The sequence below is a fragment of the Nerophis ophidion genome, linkage group LG05 (assembly GCF_033978795.1).
Source record: "Nerophis ophidion isolate RoL-2023_Sa linkage group LG05, RoL_Noph_v1.0, whole genome shotgun sequence".
Classification (NCBI taxonomy): domain Eukaryota; kingdom Metazoa; phylum Chordata; class Actinopteri; order Syngnathiformes; family Syngnathidae; genus Nerophis; species Nerophis ophidion.
Genome location: NC_084615.1, coordinates 44,930,595 through 44,952,176, shown reverse-complemented (window position 1 = coordinate 44,952,176; position 21,582 = coordinate 44,930,595). Strand labels below are relative to the sequence as shown.

The 21,582-nt window shown below is 39.7% G+C and overlaps 1 protein-coding gene across 4 annotated transcripts in view; it reads right to left on the bottom strand.

The window, feature by feature from the left end:
* evlb (Enah/Vasp-like b) overlaps positions 1 to 21,582 on the bottom strand; it is an 86,699-nt gene that overhangs the window by 21,966 nt on the left and 43,151 nt on the right. For 3 of the 4 annotated variants that reach the window (XM_061901066.1, XM_061901063.1, XM_061901065.1), the window contains exon 2: positions 1,743 to 1,911. In XM_061901066.1, the coding sequence (XP_061757050.1) occupies positions 1,743 to 1,911 (169 nt within the window). Of the gene's footprint in view, positions 1 to 1,742; positions 1,912 to 5,468; positions 5,760 to 21,582 lie in introns of those variants that run through there. The other variant, XM_061901067.1, reaches the window with a different exon arrangement.

Sequence of the window (21,582 nt, the reverse complement as noted above, 5' to 3'; positions counted from 1 at the left end):
TTTTGCCTATTTTGTGTGTTTGCCATAAAAAAACATAGTTTTCTTTGACAAAAAGGGCAGAAAAAAACCAAACACTAATACAACATAAAAACAAAAACAAGAAATTTTGAATTGACGAATAGATCTGAAGTTCATGTGGACTCTAGAGGTTTAAGAGTTAAATAAATAATGTATGTAAGCCCTGACCACGATTATCATAATTTCATGACCAAAGCAAAAAATGTATTATACGTTTATACTGAAATAAATACACCACCAACTTATTAAATACAAATATAGAAAAAAATTCTGGCAGCGGTAAAATTTAGATCCATGAAGGAAAGAAGAAAGTGAATTAATGTTTAGAACTAAATAAATGTATATATGCATAAACATTAGTTTTCTTTTGTATTATTTTTTTTAATGAATTAAGTAACGTTTCTGATAACTGTTTCCTACGAACACAATATCGAATGCGAGATATAACTGGATAATACATACATTTATCATTTGTTTTCAAAACAGTTACTAAAAAGTGGGACCCCAAAAATTATTGTGAGACCCCATTTTCATGACTTGAAGGGGACCCCATTTTGAAAATTCCTAGCGCCAACACTGAGGAACCTTCTATTGGCTCTCTTTTTACACGCATTAGTACACAGACATGTGACTTGGATTACACACACACAGGTTAAGATACGCGCTTGCTAATAATTTTGCAACAATAATACTTCCATACATTATGTATTTAAGTGAAGGGACGGGCACATTTCGACAGTGTGTTGGAAACATGATTGGATATACAAATGTCGACAGTATGTATTTATGTGACTAGACATAATTGTCACCAGTGTGTTGGAAATGTTTTTCAACATACAAAACTTTACATAATGTATTTACAGTATGTGACAAGACATACAAATGCAAATGTGTGTGTGTGTGTGTGTGTGTGTGTGTGTGTGTGAGAAAGGAAATGTGTATGCATATATGTGAAGATAGAGAGGGATGATTTGTCATGTCTGTACGAATTTACCGACAAATGTTCACATTATGGGTATGGACAGCAATATTATATATTGGCATTGTGTGTCTATGTGACACGACAGACGTGTGTGTGTGTGTGTATAGAGTAACAGATTTTTACTACATGTGTATGTGAATGGACAGAGAGATAATAATTACATGTCTAAATGGACAGACAGATGTTTGCATTATATGTATGTGAATGTTGACAGTATGTATTTATGTGAATAGACATAATTGTCACCAGTGTGTTGGAAATGTTTTTCAACATACAAAACTTTACATAATGTATTTACAGTATGTGACAAGACATACAAATGCAAATGTGTGTGTGTGTGTGTGTGTGTGTGAGAGAGAAAGGAAATGTGTATGCATATATGTGAAGATAGAAAGGGATGATTTGTCATGTCTGTACGAATTTACCGACAAATGTTCACATTATGCGTATGGACAGCAATATTATATATTGGCATTGTGTGTCTATGTGACACGACTGACGTGTGTGTGTGTGTGTATAGAGTGACAGATTTTTACTACATGTGTATGTGAATGGACAGATAGGTTACATTATGTGTATGGACAGAGAGATAATAATTACATGTCTAAATGGACAGACAGATGTTTGCATTATATGTATGTGAATGGAGACACTTTACATTGTGTGTATATGTGAAAGAATATATCAATCTGTGTTCTGTGTTTGCTTGTGTTACTTGAGTGCATGTTAGATGTTCTTTGACCTGCTGGTCCTGCAGCTTGACGCCAACCACTCTGAAAGTGTTGTTGCCCGTGTTGTGGTAGATGTTGATGCGGCTGAACCCCTGCTGGCCCGGCTTGATGGGCACCCACTTCTTGCTGGTGTCGTCGTAAACCATGACGGAGGCCCGCGCCTGGCAGATGCTCTGTTCACTGTTGAGGACACAGAGAAGCACACACAATTAAGACTTTTTAATGATCTTGGCCTCACTCATGAACATGAACCTCCTAACTAAGCACAGCATGTTTGTTGTTTTGAAGGCTGCCCTGTAAGCAAGTTTGATTAATGAGCAACAAAACAGCTTAATGAGGGTCTTTTAGATGTGGCGGCCGCATGTGCTTTACTGCTGCTTCCTGTGTTTATGTAATGTTAGGCTAATCATCTCCTGGTTGTGGTTAAAAAAATAATAATGAGCATTGTTCCATTAGGTACACGATGAGGGTCAAACATGAGAAAAGAAATCTACACCATAGTATCCCATAATTTCAGTAGCTGTCACAAACATTTTTTATTTTATTTTGTCTCATAGTATTACAACCATATTCTCATTATTTTTATTTATTTGGTTAAAGCATGCAGTCGTCCTAAAATATTTTATTCTCATAAAAATATATATTTTTTATCAAACCAAAATACTATTTTTTTCTTTACCACTATTACTTTATTCTTCTAAAAATTAAAAATGTATCTTCAAAATATAAATATATTATTCTCATTAAATCATATAGTGATACATTAATGATCCTTTGCAGGAAATCACTTTGCTACAAAAGCCACATTTAGACATTATAGTACGAATAAGAATAAAAAACGTTTAAGTAAAAAAATAAAAGAAACATCCATCCACCCATCCATTTTCTACCGCTTGTCCCTTTGTGTATCAATATTGTGCAATCAGAATATATATATATATATATATATATACAGTATATATATATACACACACACACACACACACACACACACACGCATGCACGCACGCACGCACACACACATACACACACCTATATGCATACACACAAATATATATATATGTATATACATACATAATGTACATGAATATGTATATACATTTATAAATGTAATGATTCCAAATTTACATACTGTACCCCCTTAGAATCCAAGAAGTAATTGATCATTATGAATTCATTATTATGGAATTAAAACTTTAGTCACACAAAATATTTTCTGCTTTACATTATTAACATTATTTTGTAAATGTTCTTGTAAAATGATGACTTTATTCCCATAAAATCATGTCTTTTAATTACACATGTATTATAGTAATATTACTTTTTATCCCCTTATTCAATTAAGGGAACCATTTTTTATCATAATATTTTTGGGGTAAGGATTCTCGTAAAACTGTTAAGAAGTTTATAGTCATATGAACGCAAGTTCCCGTATATTTGACCATTTATTAATTGAAATGGAGTTCAGAACAACCATTATGAGAAATGACAAACACTTCTACAACCACACTAATTATTGGTTACATCATAACACTCAGCCTTAACATATTTGCAAAGTAAGTTTTTAAGACCTTTCTCCTTTCATCGGTTTGCCTCAGTGTACCTAATAAAGTGGCTAATGTGTGTGTGAAGTCTTTGACTCTCTCGCTCCTCCTCAAATACATTATTCTTCTTCGAGTCTTTTCTGACGCAGCCTTTTAGCTTTGCCTTGAGGGTTCGTCATCTAATTTTAGCTTGGCAGGGAGGCAAAGACACAGATGGGACTTTGCTCTTTAATCTCATTTGCAAGTCAAAAAATGTTTCTCTGTCTTGTGTTTTGTTCCCAGACTCACCTTTTTCGTGTAATTCCATTCAATTTAGTTATTTTTTGCAGTTTATGTCTATTGTGGAGTGACAAAGGGCGCCAGTGTGGGCTGAGGTAAACGCAGTCAGATGGGAAAACGTATGCAGACAACACTGTAGGCCACACACGCACACATGCTCATTTACAATGTCAGCAGATTGTATGTGGATCAGACACTTAATGTAAAATTGATTAGCATGCCAAAGGTACTGACTGTTTGTGCAAACTGTATTTAAAAAGTATTTTATGCTTTTGCAATCGAGGATTAATTATGTTACAGAATGGATTCAATGCAGTTTGTCTTATTGCTGTTTCTAATAGTTTGATTACCTTAACCCACCAAATAAAACTCAAAATAGATTAGATATCTGTAGTGAATTTGGGGATAGGTTGATTGGCAACACTAAATTGGCCCAAGTATTTTAATGTTGTCTGTCTATCTGTGTTGGCCCTGCGATGGATGAGGTCCCGACTTGTCCAGGGTGTACAACGCCTTCCACCCAAGTGTAGCTGGGATTGGTTCCTGGACCGCCCCCAGACTCCGAAAGTGACAAGCCGTAGAAAATGGATGAAATGGATGGAAAACATGGCAATTGCAGTATCACATTTCAGCTTGTACGGGACGCCACTGAAAACAATACAATAAAAGGTCAACAAAAAAGTTCAACATAAATGTCCTGCAATAATATGACTCAAAAACCACACATATGAGAATTAAAACCATAATTATGTGCATGTTTTTACTTCTTTTTGCTTTTTTGTTCAAGTGATAAGTCATAAAGATGAACAGTGATGATAACCATTTTTAATGTACAAATTATAATTTTATGTTTTCATATACTTCTACACTATTTTTTGATTATAGCAATATCTGCAAAGTACCACTCGGTGACAAGTGATAAAAGCTGAATCTCTTTAAAAAAAATGTAATTTTACTATACAGTATTTGTGTAAGTAGATTCAATTAACCCAAAAGAACATATCATTTAGTAAGAAGTGGACGCCTTTAAAAACAATACAGTGGAACCCTCTGAGTCAAACACCTGCAAAAGTTGTACAACTAAATTACATTTCCTGCAAACATATGACTAAAAAGTTAAAAAATTAGGGAATTAAAATCATCATCATATGTGTGGTTTCTTTTTCTTTGGCTTTTTTGGTGTGTTTTTATTTGTGATGCCACCACCAGAAGGGCACAAGTGATGACAAAGCGAAAAAGTGTGACGATAACAACACAAATCGAACCCTAGCAGTGATACATTTAAATTACATATACAAATTTATGCTTTAAGAAACAAATTTCAGGGAAAAAAACAATTCAAAGCTTGCACCTTCATGTGTGTCATGTAATTCTTTTTTAGTGTTGTTCCATGTGTGTGTGAGATGATAACCATAGAACCTGAAGTGAAAATATTTTTTGAACATAACATTTTTTTTGTTATAATATACTACTAAGTGACAGTATTACTCTTCCTGTTCATGTGTATGAGCATCTTCAAAGGGTGATTTACTTTTTACAACATTTGATACAGTTAAGTTATTTTCAAACGCTTGTTTGGGAGTTAGGAACGTTACCGTATTTTTTGGATTATAAGTCGCTCCTGAGTATACGTCGCACCGGCCAAAAATGAATAATAAAGAAGGAAAAAAACATATACGTCGCACTGAAGTATAAGTCGCATTTTTGGGGGAAATTTATTTGATAAAATCAAACACCAAGAATAGACATTTGAAAGGCAATTTAAAATAAATAAAGAATAGTGAACAACAGGCTGAATAAGTGTTATATGATGCATAAATAACCAACTGAGAACGTGCCTGGTATGTTAACAAAACATATTATGGTAAGAGCCATTCAAATAACTATAACATATAAAACATACTATACGTTTACCAAACAATCTGTCACTCCCAATCGATAAATCCAATGAAATCTTCTTCCTCGACGTCGCTTCTAAACAACTCTGCCAACTCCAAAGGTATGCGCCACTTCCTCTTGTTGTTTTCTGCTGCATATTTCACTACATCTAGCTTGTAATCTGCAGTACATGACTTCCTTTTCGGTGCCATTTTTTTTCAGTCCTTCTCAGTTTTTATAAATTACCGCCAACGATGAAATGATCCATTTTAATAGCTACGGCAGTAGCATATAGCAGTTATTATTCCATGACCCACAATGCACTTCTGCCATGACCCTTCCCCGCCAAATTCTTATTGGTTGACGTGTATGTGACGATTGCTGACGTGTGTGTGACTATTGTTGACATTTTCTTCTTCTCTTCCGTGAATTATATAAATAATATTATTTGATATTTTACGGTAATGTGTAAATAATTTCAAACATAAGTCGCTCCGGAGTATATGTCGCACCCCAGGCCAAACTATGAAAAAAACTGTGACTTATAGTCCAAAAAATACTGTACTTAATACATTGATTGTCTGAGAAGTAACATTTTGTGATGCATTAATTGTTTTTTCAGAGGTTCCACTGTATAAACATAATAAACAGCAAATTGTTAGCCAGCAGCTATCACCTGCTCCTGGTCAAAAGAGGCTTTAAAATATACAAAATAATAATTTTTAAATGTGACAAAACTGCCCCCAAAGAGAATAATTAGTGTTACAACAAAACTGACTCTAATCTCAGTAACCTTGGTAAGTATGTATGTCACATCATGTTGCGGCATAAGCGGTGATGTTGCACACACTCACAAACACACGCACTAGCGGACGCAGCGACGTGTTTATAATTCATTTTCTTTATTTAACTTGTCGACTTGGTTAAACTTTAAATGCAGCTTCTCGGCAACTGGCAGAAAATGGCAAAGAAAAGTCCCCGCAGCAGCAGTAACATGAATAAATGAGGGTCCTGTGCTAAAAGAGGAAGCAGCAGGAAGAAGGTGGGTCCAAGGAGAGGACACACTTTTACACAAACAGAGTAATGTGCAGCTTGAATTGGCGCATGCCACCCTCGTTTTAAAATATGAATTACTTCTCCATAAGACATGAATTAATCAGGCACTTCTGAATATGTCTTAACACACACACACACACACACGCACGCACGCACGCACGCACGCACGCACGCACGCACGCACGCACGCACACACACACACACACACACACACACACACACACACACACACACACACACACACGCACACGCACACGCACACGCACACGCACACACTACTTTCACCCTTACTGAATTGTGACAAGGGAGGAACCACAGAGTCGAACACAAGTCCACTATTGTGCATAATAAACTACGACGCTCTGAAAGTAATGTTTATGAACACCAAACGTGAGTTGCATCCATCATCTCCCTCACTTGTTTGCTCCACTTTTGAGAGAAGAGTTCTTCAAATTCTCGCTTTTTGTAGTAGCAATTTTCCATGCACAAAAAAAAAATCTCCCTCAGGCTTCACAACACATCTTAAACTCACACCCAGAGCTCAGCTACATATGTCTGTGTTGTAATATAGATTTGATATTTTCTTCAGCACACAGTAATGTTCGCCTTTAATCAGTGTTGGGACTAACGCGTTACAAAGTAACGCGTTACTGTAACGCTGTTATTTTCGGCGGTAACGAGTAGTCTAATGAGTTATTCTTTTATATTCAGTAACTCAGTTACCGTTACTAAATGATGCTTTTCTGCGTTATTTCATGTTATTTTTTATATAGTATCGGCTAGAAACTGAGAAATCTGAGTGTGTTTTATTGGTGGAGCCGAAGCAGAGTTTCTTAACATGGAGATATTCTCACTACTTTTCTTTTGTCGAGCACAAAGAAAAGAACATTTTAGTTAAATGTAAGTTGTGTTTTGGATCAAAGATCCCATCTACTGCCCAAAACAGCAAATCAAATCTACTGAAACAGCTACAAAAGCAACATGCTTCGACAAAGCTAGTACAGAGACACACTGCCAGGACAACATTGATAGAGCCATTGCAGCGTAAGTGCTAGAAGACATGCAGGCTATTTCTACAGTGGAGTCACCCGCATTCAGGCAGCTATTTAGCATTATAGCGGGCGTCAAACGGCAAATGGCACGGAAAACATTTTCCAAGTTCCTGGACACAGTGGACAGTGAGTACATAAACATGGAAAGCAGGCTAAAGAAGACACTCCAAACGCTGGCTTTGTTCATCATTCAGCACTGAAGGTAAACACACTGTCAATTCTCTTATATACTCTTTCATTCTAGACTTCTAGAGTGTTTGATTATCACATCACTCTAAATGTATAGACTATAAAGTTCACAAACATAAAGCGGGATCCTAGTGGGCCAGGTCAATATTTCCTTTTCTCTAAACTAAAACTGGGGAAATGCATAGAGTGTTCTGGGCTTCACTGAAGACATGATTTTATTTCACAATTCCTTGAGAGAAAAAAATGCCTGGTGAAGCGTGTGTATAGCAGTGTGTGTGCTGTATATAATGACGTGACATATAATCATGTCATGTGTGCCTTCCTTGGGTGAAGCCAGGTTTACAGCTATGTTGTGACATGTTGTTATTATGCGGTTTGTTACTTATGTATGTTATATTGCAGCTATTTAAAATAGTTATGTCAATTTGTTCTGGCTCAAAATAAATTGGCTCTTTGAAACATATCTTTGTCTTTGTGTGTTGTATGTAGACCACATGGTTTTGCAGAGTTCAGTGATGGAAATGCATGTCAAGTTGATCAACAGATTGTATTATTCTCCAGTGCAACAATAGAACTGAAATGAAGGCTAAAAGGGCATTAATGGGAGCCTTAATTTTTTTTTTTAAAGAAGTAACTAAATAGTTACTTTTCACAGTAATGCATTACTTTTTGGTGTAAGTAACTGAGTTAGTAACTGAGTTACTTTTGAAATAAACTAAACTGATAACTGTAACTAATTACTGGTTTTCAGTAACCAACCCAATACTGCATTTAATTAACTACAACTAGGGTTGGGCGACATGGCTTAAAATCTGTATCATGGAAGTGTATATATTTGCAGCCTCCTCATATTGTGTCAATTCCAGTTGTACTATTTTTTTCAAACATATTATTAATCCACTTATTTGATGTATTTATTTATTTGAATTAAGACAGGGCTTCACGGTGGAAGAGGGGTTAGTGCGTCTGCCTCACAATACGAAGGTCCTGCAGTCCTGGGTTCAATCCCAGGCTCGGGATCTTTCTGTGTGGAGTTTGCTTGTTCTTCCCGTGAATGCGTGGGTTCCCTCCGGGTACTCCGGCTTCCTCCCACTTCCAAAGACATGCACCTGGGGATAGGTTGATTGGCAACAGTAAAATTGGCCCTAGTGTGTAAATGTGAATGTGAATGTTGTCTGTCTATCTGTGTTGGCCCTGCGATGAGGTGGCGACTTGTCCAGGGTGTACACCACCTTCCGCCCGATTGTAGCTGAGATAGGCCCCAGCGCCCCCCGTGACCCCAAAAAGGGAATAAGCGGTAGAAAATGGATGGATGGATTTAAGACAGTATATACCAATCAATATGTCAGCAAAGACAGCTCAACATAAATATGCTGGAATTAGCACAAAAGCTAAATTGCAACCATTGTCCTAAGGAAGGAAGACCAACACAAACACACAGTTGGACGCATAGACAATATGGACACAACAGACAGTAACACCACAGGTACAAACGATCAAAGTTTTGAAAGCGAAAGTCCAAAGACAGGTAGTTGTTAATTTACAGTTAACTGCTGGTTACTTTCTGGTGAAACATGGTACTTTCTACACTTCTGTTCAAATGTAATAAGCAATTATTCTTCTGTAGTTTGGATACTTTATACAAGTTTTGGGTGACGCTGCAATTTTGGGTATCAACCCAACATCAAGTAGTTCCAAACACAGTATTGGTCACACTCATGCTGATTGTGATACTTCAAATTTCAATATTATTAAATGATTCCACTTTGGATAACAATTAAACTAAGAAATGACACAGTCAGTATCAGTTAAAAAACATCCATTTTCTTATTCCTTTTTATTGCATACAATACTTTGAGCAAAATAAAGTCAACATTCCAAAACAAATAAACATAAGCAAAAACTACTATATGCTCTGATTTAAATTATTTGGTTTTGCCCTTGAAGTCTTCCTTTGTCCATGGACTTATGTTTTGAATTCATAAACAATAACAAAAACCACAAAAATTACTTTGTGTTATGAAAAATATTGATCTAATAACTGTGCTGTTGACCATATACTGATCTATACTTGTTTCCCTTCCTGTTTATAATTGTATTCATCTGTCCACCCGTGTTTATATTCAGGTGTTTGTCTGGTTCCATTATCATATTACGGTGTGTAGTGAAACACATCTATCTATTCCTTGTCCTCCAGTGATCATAATACTTGTAAAAAATACATGGTTTATCTTGTCACCATGGAAGCAAGGATTACAGACTTAGAAACAGCTTTGTACTGTGGATGTTATGGGTCACACTCCTGCTGCCTCTCTTCCTGCTGCTTCTCCTCCTGCTGTGCGTCCGGACAAGCACACCACGGGCCACGCCCACATGCGCTCTCTATCCGCTGCGGGCGCGCCTCCTCGCACCTGCAGACACTCACCAATCTACAAACCTACCCGTGATGAGCAATCTGCCTTCAAGAGCAAACGCAGCCTGAGATCCGACGCAAGAACGTAGCTTCACGTACCCAGTACAGTAAGCCCACACGTATCTAGCTCTTCTGCATGTGCAAACTATCTCCCCGTAGTGCTCATTGTCTCCTGTGTTGTGTCGTCCTCCAGCTTCCTGCCATCCTTCCTTGTCATCGAGTTGTGTGTCTCGTCACCTTGGGCCTCCCGTGGATTTTCCATTGCCTTCCTGGACATCGACCTCACGCCTGCCTAACGACCACGGCGCCAAGCTCCTGTCTTTGAGCTTCCGCCTGTTCCCCGACGTTCGATTCTGCCTCGCCCTTGCTGGACTTCCGCCTGGATCCCAACACGCATCCTCAACACCCTCTGGCAACCATACTCCGATAAGTCTCACAATTCGTCACACGGCATCTCTTTGGTTTAATTACACATCTCACTTACACACTAAGCTGTCAATAAATACGCTGACAGCTAACGACGTCATCGTTCCTCAGCCGTCTTCTTCTCCCGCTGTCACGTCACAGTGGAGGGACATTAGCAGCTAACTCGCTAGCGAGGACACGACATTGCGTTGAGGACACGGCCGTTCGCTTGTCACTGTCAAATTTGCGGGACACAGTTAGAATTTGTCATCAACATGCATCATCACAAAATGACAATTGTATTAAAAGCTCTTTGTTGGCCACATTTATATAATTTATGTCACCTATATCACGCAACCCTAACAACCATAGGTTGACTGTTGGTGTGGCCAGAGAGTACATTTTTCATGTGTACCTAATGAAGTGGGCAGTTGTGCGATTTAACAAATCAGAAACTCAATTCATTTTTAAGTATCTAAAGCATATTTTGAACATCTATAAATGTTATGAAGTGAAGATTTTGCAAAGAGTTGATAGTTCACTTTGCGGTCATACGGAAGGATAAACACATGAATTATTCACATTCAAACAGCACAGAGTCAAGCAACTATGAATGTTTTTTTTTTTTTCCAGCCGTTGCACACACACAAGCATTCAATGCAACACATCTTTGCTGGTGATTAAGAGGCAGGAAAATCCAAGAATCTGAGGGTTTTGTAATGTTTATGAAGAAAGCCACAGTTGCCACATTTGGAACAATTTTTATTATTTGTATATCCGTTCCTCAATCAGTGATTCTGCTTCCATAGTCACATTTCCTTAAAGGCATCAATCTGCTGCCTCGCTGTCAACTACAAGCCTCTGGAGGATGAACGCTAAGAGACAGACAGGCAGAGAATTTTGCTGACAATCTGTGAGCCATAATAAATTGGGGCACCAGGTTGAGACAGAAATGAAGATCTAAAATGACACAATGTCATGGTAACCCAACACCGCATTAATGACATACCCAGAATTTAGCATGTCAAATTAAAACCTTATTCTTGTAACATTGCAACTTTAGTCAATTAAAAACTACAGCTTTATTTTTATGAATCAGAATTCTTGTAACACTGTGGCTTTGAATTTTTAAAATGATGACTTCACTTTTTTCATATTCTTGCAAATATTTAACTAAATTATTGTACAATAACATGTTAGGAGAATAGATTGAACACAACAATGACATAAAATAACATTTTACGGTTTTATCGCAATCTTTTTCCTCTAATATTACATCTTTATTCTTATCAATTATTTATATTCATGTCATAATCAGCTTTCGCTTGAGTAGGACCCCAATGTTGAGAAAAAAGAATAAGAATAATGACAAAAGGCAAATTCAAAAATCAATCGATGTTTACTTATATAGCTTGAAATCACGAGTGTCTCAAAGGGCTGCACAAGCCACAACAACATCCTTGGCTCAGATCCCACATCAGGGCAAGAAAAAACTCAACACAATGGAATGACAAAAAGGAGTGAGGAAAAACAATTCAGGATCCACAAAAAAGGTGTGGAGAAACAGAAATCGCACACAAAAAGTGTGGAGAGGACAAAGTAAATACTGCACGGCAACACTAAAGGAACAAGGAGTGTGAGAGGAGCCAGAGTAGATGAATACGACTGGAAGGGTGAAGCATCAGGAATCAACTGGCGGCGAGTTAATGGACTGGAAAACTTAAGCAGTCAGGAGGAAATGGGTATCAGGTGTGCGCGAAGGTGGCTCTGCCCCTTAGCCCGAAAACCATGCACTGCAACAAAAAGCAGACAGGCGGCAGCAGAGCTGCCATATCATGACAATTTCCCCCATATAAGTATAACCTTTTTCTTGTAATAATACCAATTTATTTTGTAAGATCAAAAGGGACAAGCAGTAGAAAATGAATGGATGGATTATAAATAACATATAAGAAAATTATCTGTTTTCACAATATAACAACTTTTTCTGTAATTTAAAAATATATTAAGGAGGCCACGGGGAAGACCCAGGACACGTTGGGAAGAATATGTCTCCCGGCTGGCCTGGGAACGCCTCGGGATCCCCCGGGAAGAGCTAGACGAAGTGGCCGGGGAGAGGGAAGTCTGGGTTTCCCTGCTTAGGCTATTGCCCCCGCGACCCGACCTCGGATAAGCGGAAGATGATGGATGGATGAATAATTACGCTGATAATATGATGACTTATTCATCATAGAATTGTTAATTTTTTACTTGATTAAAAAAAATGTACTCACATAGAAATATAACATGATACTCATTGAAATTACATTTATTTTCTTAAAATGTTCTAACTTTATATCCATCAAAATGTGGGATTATGCTTGTGAAATTGTTAATTTAATATAACTTTATTCTAAGAAAAAGGGTACATTTTAAAAATCAATATACTGTACAATTACATTTTCATCAACGTATGACCAGTTTTTGTATGAAATTATATTATTTTCGCCAGATATTTTTTTCTCTTATTACTTTGACCATAATCTTGGGAATTCAATTTTTTTTCTTGAATTATATCTTGATATTGCCTTCTTAAATTCTAAATTATTCCTTGTAAAAGGAGAACATCATTCTTGCAAAAGTGAACCTCAAGATGAGAGAATAATGTATTTTTCTGGGTGACTTGTACTCCAGCTGTATATAATTTCTGAACACACTTTTGCCTGTTTTATGTCCCCAAGTCCATTGAGTGTTCCACAATGATGAATTGGTGTACTAGCGTCCACTACAGTAGCTGGTTTAGCACACGTGATCACGCTATAAGGCAACACAACAGAAGGCGTCTTTGTGGTGATCGGCAGCTGGTCGGAGGAAATGTCCAAAATCCTGCCTCAACAATCGTTTCCGCAAATTGTTTCTTTAGGAAAAATCCCTAACAAAATGTTGTCTGTCTTCTTTGGATGCAGAGTGAAACGCCTGTTGCAAAAAGTGAGTGTGCCTCTTCTAGCATGAAGCTACTGTATGAAAGCTGCATGAAGCGGAGGAGCCAACAGCTGAGGGCTTAAACATTTATAAGAGCACTACATTAGCACTCTTCTCAGCTTTAATAGAAAATGGAAGAAAGTGAGCTAAAAACGCTGTGCTGCCGTCCAAGTGGCATCGGGCAGAGGCCACTTTGGGTAATGACACTCCATGCCAACACTTCGACACTCGCTCACTGTGGGTCAACGCTGGCAGAAGAGAGGAGGTCTGTGTGCAACAGTGCAGCTGCTCTTCTTGCTTGTTTTGAGGTGCAAAAGTGCACTTAAACACATTTACCCTCTTTAAAAGAAGGAACAAACATTCTTTGATCAACAATTTTAGATAACTAACAATGGATTAATCAAATAATTCTTAAATATAATTTTTGAAGATATAGGATATATTATGTTGTGTTCTGAACTCCTCTTTTCAAATATATTAAATTGTTACCAGAAGTCTAACAATTCAAGAAATAGTTAACGTCATTAAAAAGGGTGCTGGAAAAAAGTAATCATGATTCATATATTACATCATGGCGGGATGCACTCTACCCCTAGGATTCACGTTGCCGATGGAAGTCATCATCCGTGCCTCAAAGTGGTAGGTGGTCAGCGGGTTGATTCTGGCCAGCACCTCCACCCACTCAGAGCTTAAATGGACAATATTACAACGTTGACCACCACCGTCCCGTGCACTAAGACGCTTCTCAAAAAACTGGAAGAGAACATCATTCGGGTCCGTTTGAAGATCAAACCTACCAAGTTACGAAGCATCTCAATTGTGAAGGGAGTGCTCTCGGACCTGAAATTCTTCATCGGAGATGACCCAATCCCAACAGTGTCTGAGCAGCCTGTAAAGAGCCTTGGCAGGTGGTATGATGCAAGCCTGAAGGACAAAGACCAGGTGCAACAGCTGTGTAAGGATATCAGCTTTGGCCTACAGTCCATCGATAGCACCCAACTGCCAGGAAAGTTAAAGGCCTGGTGCCTACAGTTCAGAGTCTTACCCAGGATACTGTGGCCCCTCGTAGTTTAAAAGGTCCCCATCTCAACCGTGGAGAAGTTCGAAAGAAAAGTCACAGGCTACATCAAAAAAATGCCTCGGAGTTCCACGCTGCATCCTCGAGCTGCCCCTCACCAGTCTCACAGAGGAGTTCAAGTGTGCAAAAACAAGACTCCATATGACACTGAATAGTTGCTTACTTAGTAGTGAGCAACAATGTACTGACCTTGGTGAGCGCAATTGAAGACAAGCCAAAGCAATGGAAGAATCAACAGCAGCCCTCAGACATGCTGACATTGTGGGCTATGTCCAGCAAAGAAGAGGAGGCTTTGGGCTAACAGCTACCCATCCAGCTTGGAGTAAGGCCACAGCACCGGAACTGAGATAGATGGCGGTGGACGAAGTACGCCGCCAGGAGGAGGTTGCAAGATGGGCCAAGGAAGTCTCTCTGGGCAAACAGGGTCAGTGGACGAGATGGGACATTGTGGTGAGGAGGAAAATCAGTTGGAAGGACATGTGGGCCATGGAAGCAAGGCAGTTGAGCTTTGTCATCAGAGCTACTACATACGACCTCCCTCCAACACCAGCTAATCTTCACCAGCGGTTGGGCGAAGACCCGGTGTGTGCCCTTTGTTCCATGCCAGCTACCCTCAAGCTAGGGCTGGGCGATATGGCCCTTTTTTAATATCTCGATATTTTTAGGCCATATCGCGATACACGATATATATCTCGATATTTTGCCTTAGCCTTGAATTAACACTTGATACAAATAATCACAGCAGTATAATGATTCTATGTGTCTACATTAAAACGTTCTTGTTCATACTGCATTAATATATGCTCATTTTAAACTTTCATGCAGAGAGGGAAACCACAACTAAGTCAATTGACTAAAACTGTATTTATTAAACATTTATTAAGCAGCGGCACAAACATTCATGTCATTTCCAAAAAAGAAAGTGCATGATTGTCAGAGACATTTTAAAACAAGCCATTAGTGCACTTTTGTGCATGTCAGTAACATGACATATCAAAACAACACTAAAAATAGTGTTCGTCCTTTGCTATGTGGTAGGTTACTACAGACGTTATTACATTCTGTTGTTGACTAGTTTTTTCATACGGTGTTGATGTGGAAATGTTTGCCTCGGCATTTTGATGGTGTGGGCGTGTGGCACTGAATGGAGATGTTGACATACTACCATGAATTGATTTACATGGACCCCACTTAAACAAGTTGAAAAACATATTCAGGTGTTACCATTTAGAGGTAAATTTTACGGCCCTGCGATGAGGTGGCGACTTGTCCAGGGTGTACCCCGCCTTCCGCCCGATTGTAGCTGAGATAGGCGCCAGCACCCCCCGCGACCCCAAAAGGGAATAAGCGGTAGAAAAGGGATGGATGGATGTACTGCTGTGCAATCTATTAATAAGAGTTTTAATCAATCAATCAAAAATCAGAAATGCGGAGTAAGCACTCTTCATTCTCTAGCAGGTGACTTTTCAAATTATGCTACATATTAGCAGTAATGCTACTTTTGGTAGCAACGCTTTTGGCCCACACTTGACAAATTACGGTTGTCTGTTCGACATATTCCCACTTGAAGCCAAACTCCCGCCAGACTATGGAGCTCCTGCTGTTTTTCTTCCTGAATTCTTCCTTCATTCGCATCTTCTTTCTCTCATATTACCACTCCCATGGCTCGGCCTGAGGGATCGAAGGTCCGTATTATCATCGCTTACGTGCAGCTATCATTACCCATGCTGCTACCTCGTTGCTCCGCGAGCGCATATGACGTCGTATGTGACATATGTAAGAAGGTTCGCTTGCTGTCTGTGAGGAGAGACAGCAAAGAGCGAGAAGAAGCTGCAGTGTAATGCCCGCAGCTAAAAGCAACTGCGTAAGAACGTATACTCGAATGTCACGATATAGTAATTTTTTATACCACACAGAGACAAACCCACGACATATCCAGTGTAGCGTTATATCCCCCAGCCCTACCTCAAGCACATTCTTACAGGGTGCAAAACAAATCTCACCCAAGGACGTTACACGTGGCGTTACAATTAAGTCCTAAAGACCCTTGCGTCCACTCTGGAGGACAAACGAGTTGCCACCAACTCCCAACCACCACCAGCAACCAACCACCAGCAGGCCAATACCTTTGTCCGCAAAGGGGCTAAGGTAGTCAGGAGTGGCTCCATACCACCTGAGCGAGGCCAGCTACGTTTTACCTGCAACTGGAGGATGCTGATTGATCTTGCGTTTCCTCCGGAGATTGCTGTAATCACCCTGAGACGGGACGTGGTGCTCTGGTCCCATTCACAAAAAAAGGTGTTCATCATCGAACACACAGTACCCTGGGAGGACTCAATGGATGAGGCTTACAAGTAAAAACACCAAGGCTATGCCGAGCTTGCAGCTGAAACACAACATCGTGGCTGTAACACTGAGGTCTGCCCAGTGGAGCTGGGCTGCAGAGGCTTTGTGGCAAGATCTACCACCAAATTGCTTGTAGACCTGGGAGTCCAAGGCCAAAGCCCGCGTATAGCTATCAAAACTGCATCGGAGGCAGCCAAAAGAGGCAGCAAGTGCCTGTTCATGAGAAAGAAAGACCTTTGCTGGGCCCCCAAGTAGCAAGCCAGGAGGTATGCGGTCATCTTAGGCTTGACTCAGGGAAAAGGATGCCCCTGCCATGCATAGTCCATAAGAAGTCTGCTGCTCAACACCAAGCAACTCTCATGATTAATTGGCAAGCCCGGGGCCAATCACCCTGTGGCTGGCCACCCCTGGAGAGGGTGTGTAGTGATAAAGCCGAAACGCCCAGTGACCCAGGGTCACACTATATATATCCATCCATCCATCCATCCATCTTCTTCCGCTTATCTGAAGTTGGGTCACGGGGGCAGCAGCCTAAGCAGGGAAGCCGAGACTTTCCTCTCCCCAACCACTTCGTCCAGCCCCTACCGGGGGATCCCGAGGCGTTCCCAGGCCAGCCGGAAGAGATAGTCTTCCCAACGTGTCCTAGGTATTCCTCGTGACCTCTTACCGGTCAGACATGCCTAAAACACTTCCCCTAGGGAGGCGTTCGGGTGGTCCGAACCAACTCATCTGGCTCCTCTCGATGTGGAGGAGCAGCGGCTTTACTTTGAGCTCCTCCCGGATGACAGAGCTTCTCACCCTATCTCTAAGGGAGAGCCCCGCCACCCTACGGAGGAAACTCATTTCGGCCGCTTGTACCTGTGATCATGTCCTTGCGGTCATAACCCAAAGCTCATGACCATGGGTGAGGATGGGAACGTAGATCCACCGGTAAATTGAGAGCTTTGCCTTTCGGCTCAGCTCCTTCTTCACCACAACACATCGATACAGTGTCCGCTTTACTGAACACGCCGCACCGATCCACTCTTCCCTCACTCGTGAACAAGACTCAGAGGTACTTAAACTCCTCCACTTGGGGCAAGATCTCCTCCATAACCCAGAAATGGCACTACAGCCTTTTCCGGGCAAGAACCATGGACTCGGACTTGGAGGTGCTGATTCTCATCCCAGTCGTTTCACACTCGGCTGCGAACCGATCCAGTGAGAGATGAAGATCTTGGCCAGATGAAGCTGTCACAATATACTCCATAAGTAATAACATTAAAAATAAATAAATAATAATTAGTGAAGCAAGTTATATTCAATATGGTGAGATAAATAACATTATCTAGAAAATGAATGGATGGATGAAATAAATTCAGAATGTTTACAGTGGTTCTTCTTTTTTGTACTTTGTAAACACTTTAGGTTTGAAAAGTTTCTTGAATTGGATCAAATTAGTACATTTTTTGATTTCTTTGCTGAATCCATTCCATAATTTAATTCCACGTACTGACATACTGAAGGTTTTAAGTGTTGTACGTGTGTACAAATGTTTTAAATTGCATTTTTCTCTAAGATTGTATTCCTCCTCTTTTGTTGAGAAGAATTGTTGTACATTCTTGGGTAGCAGGTTATAGTTATATCGAAGTTGAAAAGTATCGAAGTTGAAACAATGTGTATCATCATCTCCACAAAGGTGAGTGAGCACAAGGTGTCTTGACTTTATTTGTTAGTTATATTTAACTTTGGGTTAACTTTGGGTCATATAAATTGATTCTGTGGTAAAGTCTCTGAAAACTCATGGATATTAGCCATCGCATCCATCTGCTCCCGAAAGAGGCTAGCAAGATCACTGCGATTCAATTCACAATGGACAAAAATTTAGGAAATGACGTACCGTGGGCCAATCTTATTTTTAAATTTTGATGTCTTGCGGACCGCACTGAAAACTGTTGTAGTTTGGACACTCCTTAATGTAGTTTGTACAGCTTTGTGTTGGGTATTACACAAGTGATGATAGTGTTAAACACACAGTAGCATTGTGTATCTGCTTTGGCCCTGAATGTGTTTACATCTGCCGCCTTGGAGACAGAACTTGGATCCGGTTAACGTGTGGAAAAATCAGCCGGCAGGAGATTTTTTTTTATGGGGGGAAGTCAGCATCTCTAACAGCTCATTTGAACGCTTGGAGCACCGTCAACAGTTTAAATGATAATTCACATAATCCTGTTTTATACTGTCGGGAATTTGCGAGTCCAGCGCTGATGGCTTCAATTATGGAAAGCAATCATTGATGTCATTAGTGTGTCGTCATACTTAGACATCATATTTCATATGTACACTCTGAGCCATTATCAGCTTGATGCTTTGTGTAGGTGAGTGTACTCACCTACACACACACACACACACACACACACATAGTGCTAGACTGTTGAGAGCTCACACAAGCAGGCAAATCTGTTGGCATGACAACAGGCGTGGAATATTGGCTCTGGCCTAGAAAGTATGGCAGGCTGGAAAAGAAAAAGATGAATGAGATGTAAACAAATTAATAAGTCATTATTGACATGGCTGGCGGTCTTTGTAAAAACACCCCACGTCCTGTCTTGTCCTCTCATAATCGTCACATGTCTATAAGGACGTGATGAGGACTTCCTTTATGCTGTCGAATAACAACCATAGCCCACAACTGATCATGATTTGAAGAGTAATACGTATTTGTTCAATTGTTGCGACACTTTCTTTTAATAACTGAGTGTGGCCGTCAGAAGACATCATAAAGAATGTAAAAATACATTTTTTTTCATTGCTGTTTATACAATCGTGGTACTCAGCAATACATGATTAGTCCGCATACAGTACCAAACAAAAGTTTGGAGAAAACTTCTCATTCACTAGCGTGGGAAATTGTGTCTAAACTTGAAGTCATGAAGGCGCATCGTTTCCGGCAGCGTGACCTCAGGATGCAGAGATGGCAGGCAACGTACCGGTTAAATCAGGAAGAACATTTTAAATGAAATACTAGGCATAAGAAAAAAAATGCAGGTCATGCAAAGGTCAATGTGAGACATGAATATAGGACAATGAACCAGCGGCAAGAGGCAAGCAACACTGGTAGAGAAAAACCTCCTGATTGGCAATCAAGGACAGGTTAGCCTCCTAGTTGCCAAACAGGGACAGGTGTGCAGAATGACACTCAAAAGTAGGGGTAAAGTCACTGCAGATCAGCCAAAACAGGAAGTGGAACAAAAGTAAGAGTGCTAGACAGGATGGAACACAAAACAAGGAAAAACAGCAAAACCTTAACTGTCACACAGAAGGTGACACTTTTGACACCCACTACTAATGCAACAGTGGTCCTGATTGGCTGGTACAGCCCTACAATTCAGGATTAGGTCACCCCTTATTATTTAGGCATGCACTTGACAGCCTGGTTTGATTTAAAAAAATATACTTGTGAGGTGTATGAGGCATTATTTGGACCGTTTTGGATGATTTGTTTATCAATCAGAGTCCTAACTTTTAATTTCTTGGTCTAAGCTAGACCAGTGAAAACAGTTTGGGTAACATCCTTTTCTCTTCCAAGTGGAGAAAAGTAATGTCTGAATGCATTTGGCGTGAAAGAACATCATGTACAACAGAAGAAATCCTGTAGAAGTGTGGTGGTTATTCTATCAGAGTTATTTGTTAAAAGTGTTCTTCTAGGTTGAAGATGAACATCCACGGAAGGACGGCTTTCTTTTACTGCTATCACACAAGGTCCCATAAAGCATTAAATTGTTTCCTGCAGTTTGCTGATGCTGACAGATGCACAGCTGTGGGTTCATGTGAAAGTTTAATGAGCAACTTTAATACAGGCATTAATATACAACGTGGTGTCCACACTTTGTGTGGTCATGACAGGAATGTTTTGGAGGCTTTTAGCTGCATGTGTGATATGCAGAAGTCCCTATATTATATACAACTTTTCAACTACCTCAAAATACATGTCAGACATCCTACATTGTGCATTAAAAGTGTTATGGCCTAGATATTGAAATGCATACCGTTTAAAGGTACTTTTAGTAAGTATGACTATCAACAGACTGTTGAGTGTCTGCAGCTTTAAAGGGGTCATATTTTTTTTTTTTTTACATTTAAAACACTTCATTGTGGTCTATATAACATGGAATGGTAGTTCTTAGGTAAAAGTGTTGCATATGCAGATGATGTTTTGCAGACCATCTTCAAGCCGCTTTCTCAACGTCTCTTCAGGATGGGCCAATTTGAGTGTCTGTGCTTTAAAGGGGTCATTTTTTTTATTTTTTTTTACATTTAAAACACTTCATTGTGGTCTATATAACATGGAACGGTAGTTCTTAGGTAAAAATGTTGCATATGCAGATGATGTTTTGCAGACCATCTTCAAGCCGCTTTCTCAACGTCTCTTCAGGATGGGCCAATTTGTGGATGGCCTTTTTTGTGTGCCTCCACATCTCTTCGTCATCCATGTTGTTTTAGCGCTTCCTTATGGAGTCTACTCACAGATTTAAGTTAGATCTTCGAACTATATGCTACATGTGCATGTACGAGCCCGTCTGCCCCACAACGAGAGGATAGAGAAAAATAAGTAACTTAATGACTACAGTGTCAGACTTGCACAAAGCTCATCGGGTACTCTACCATATA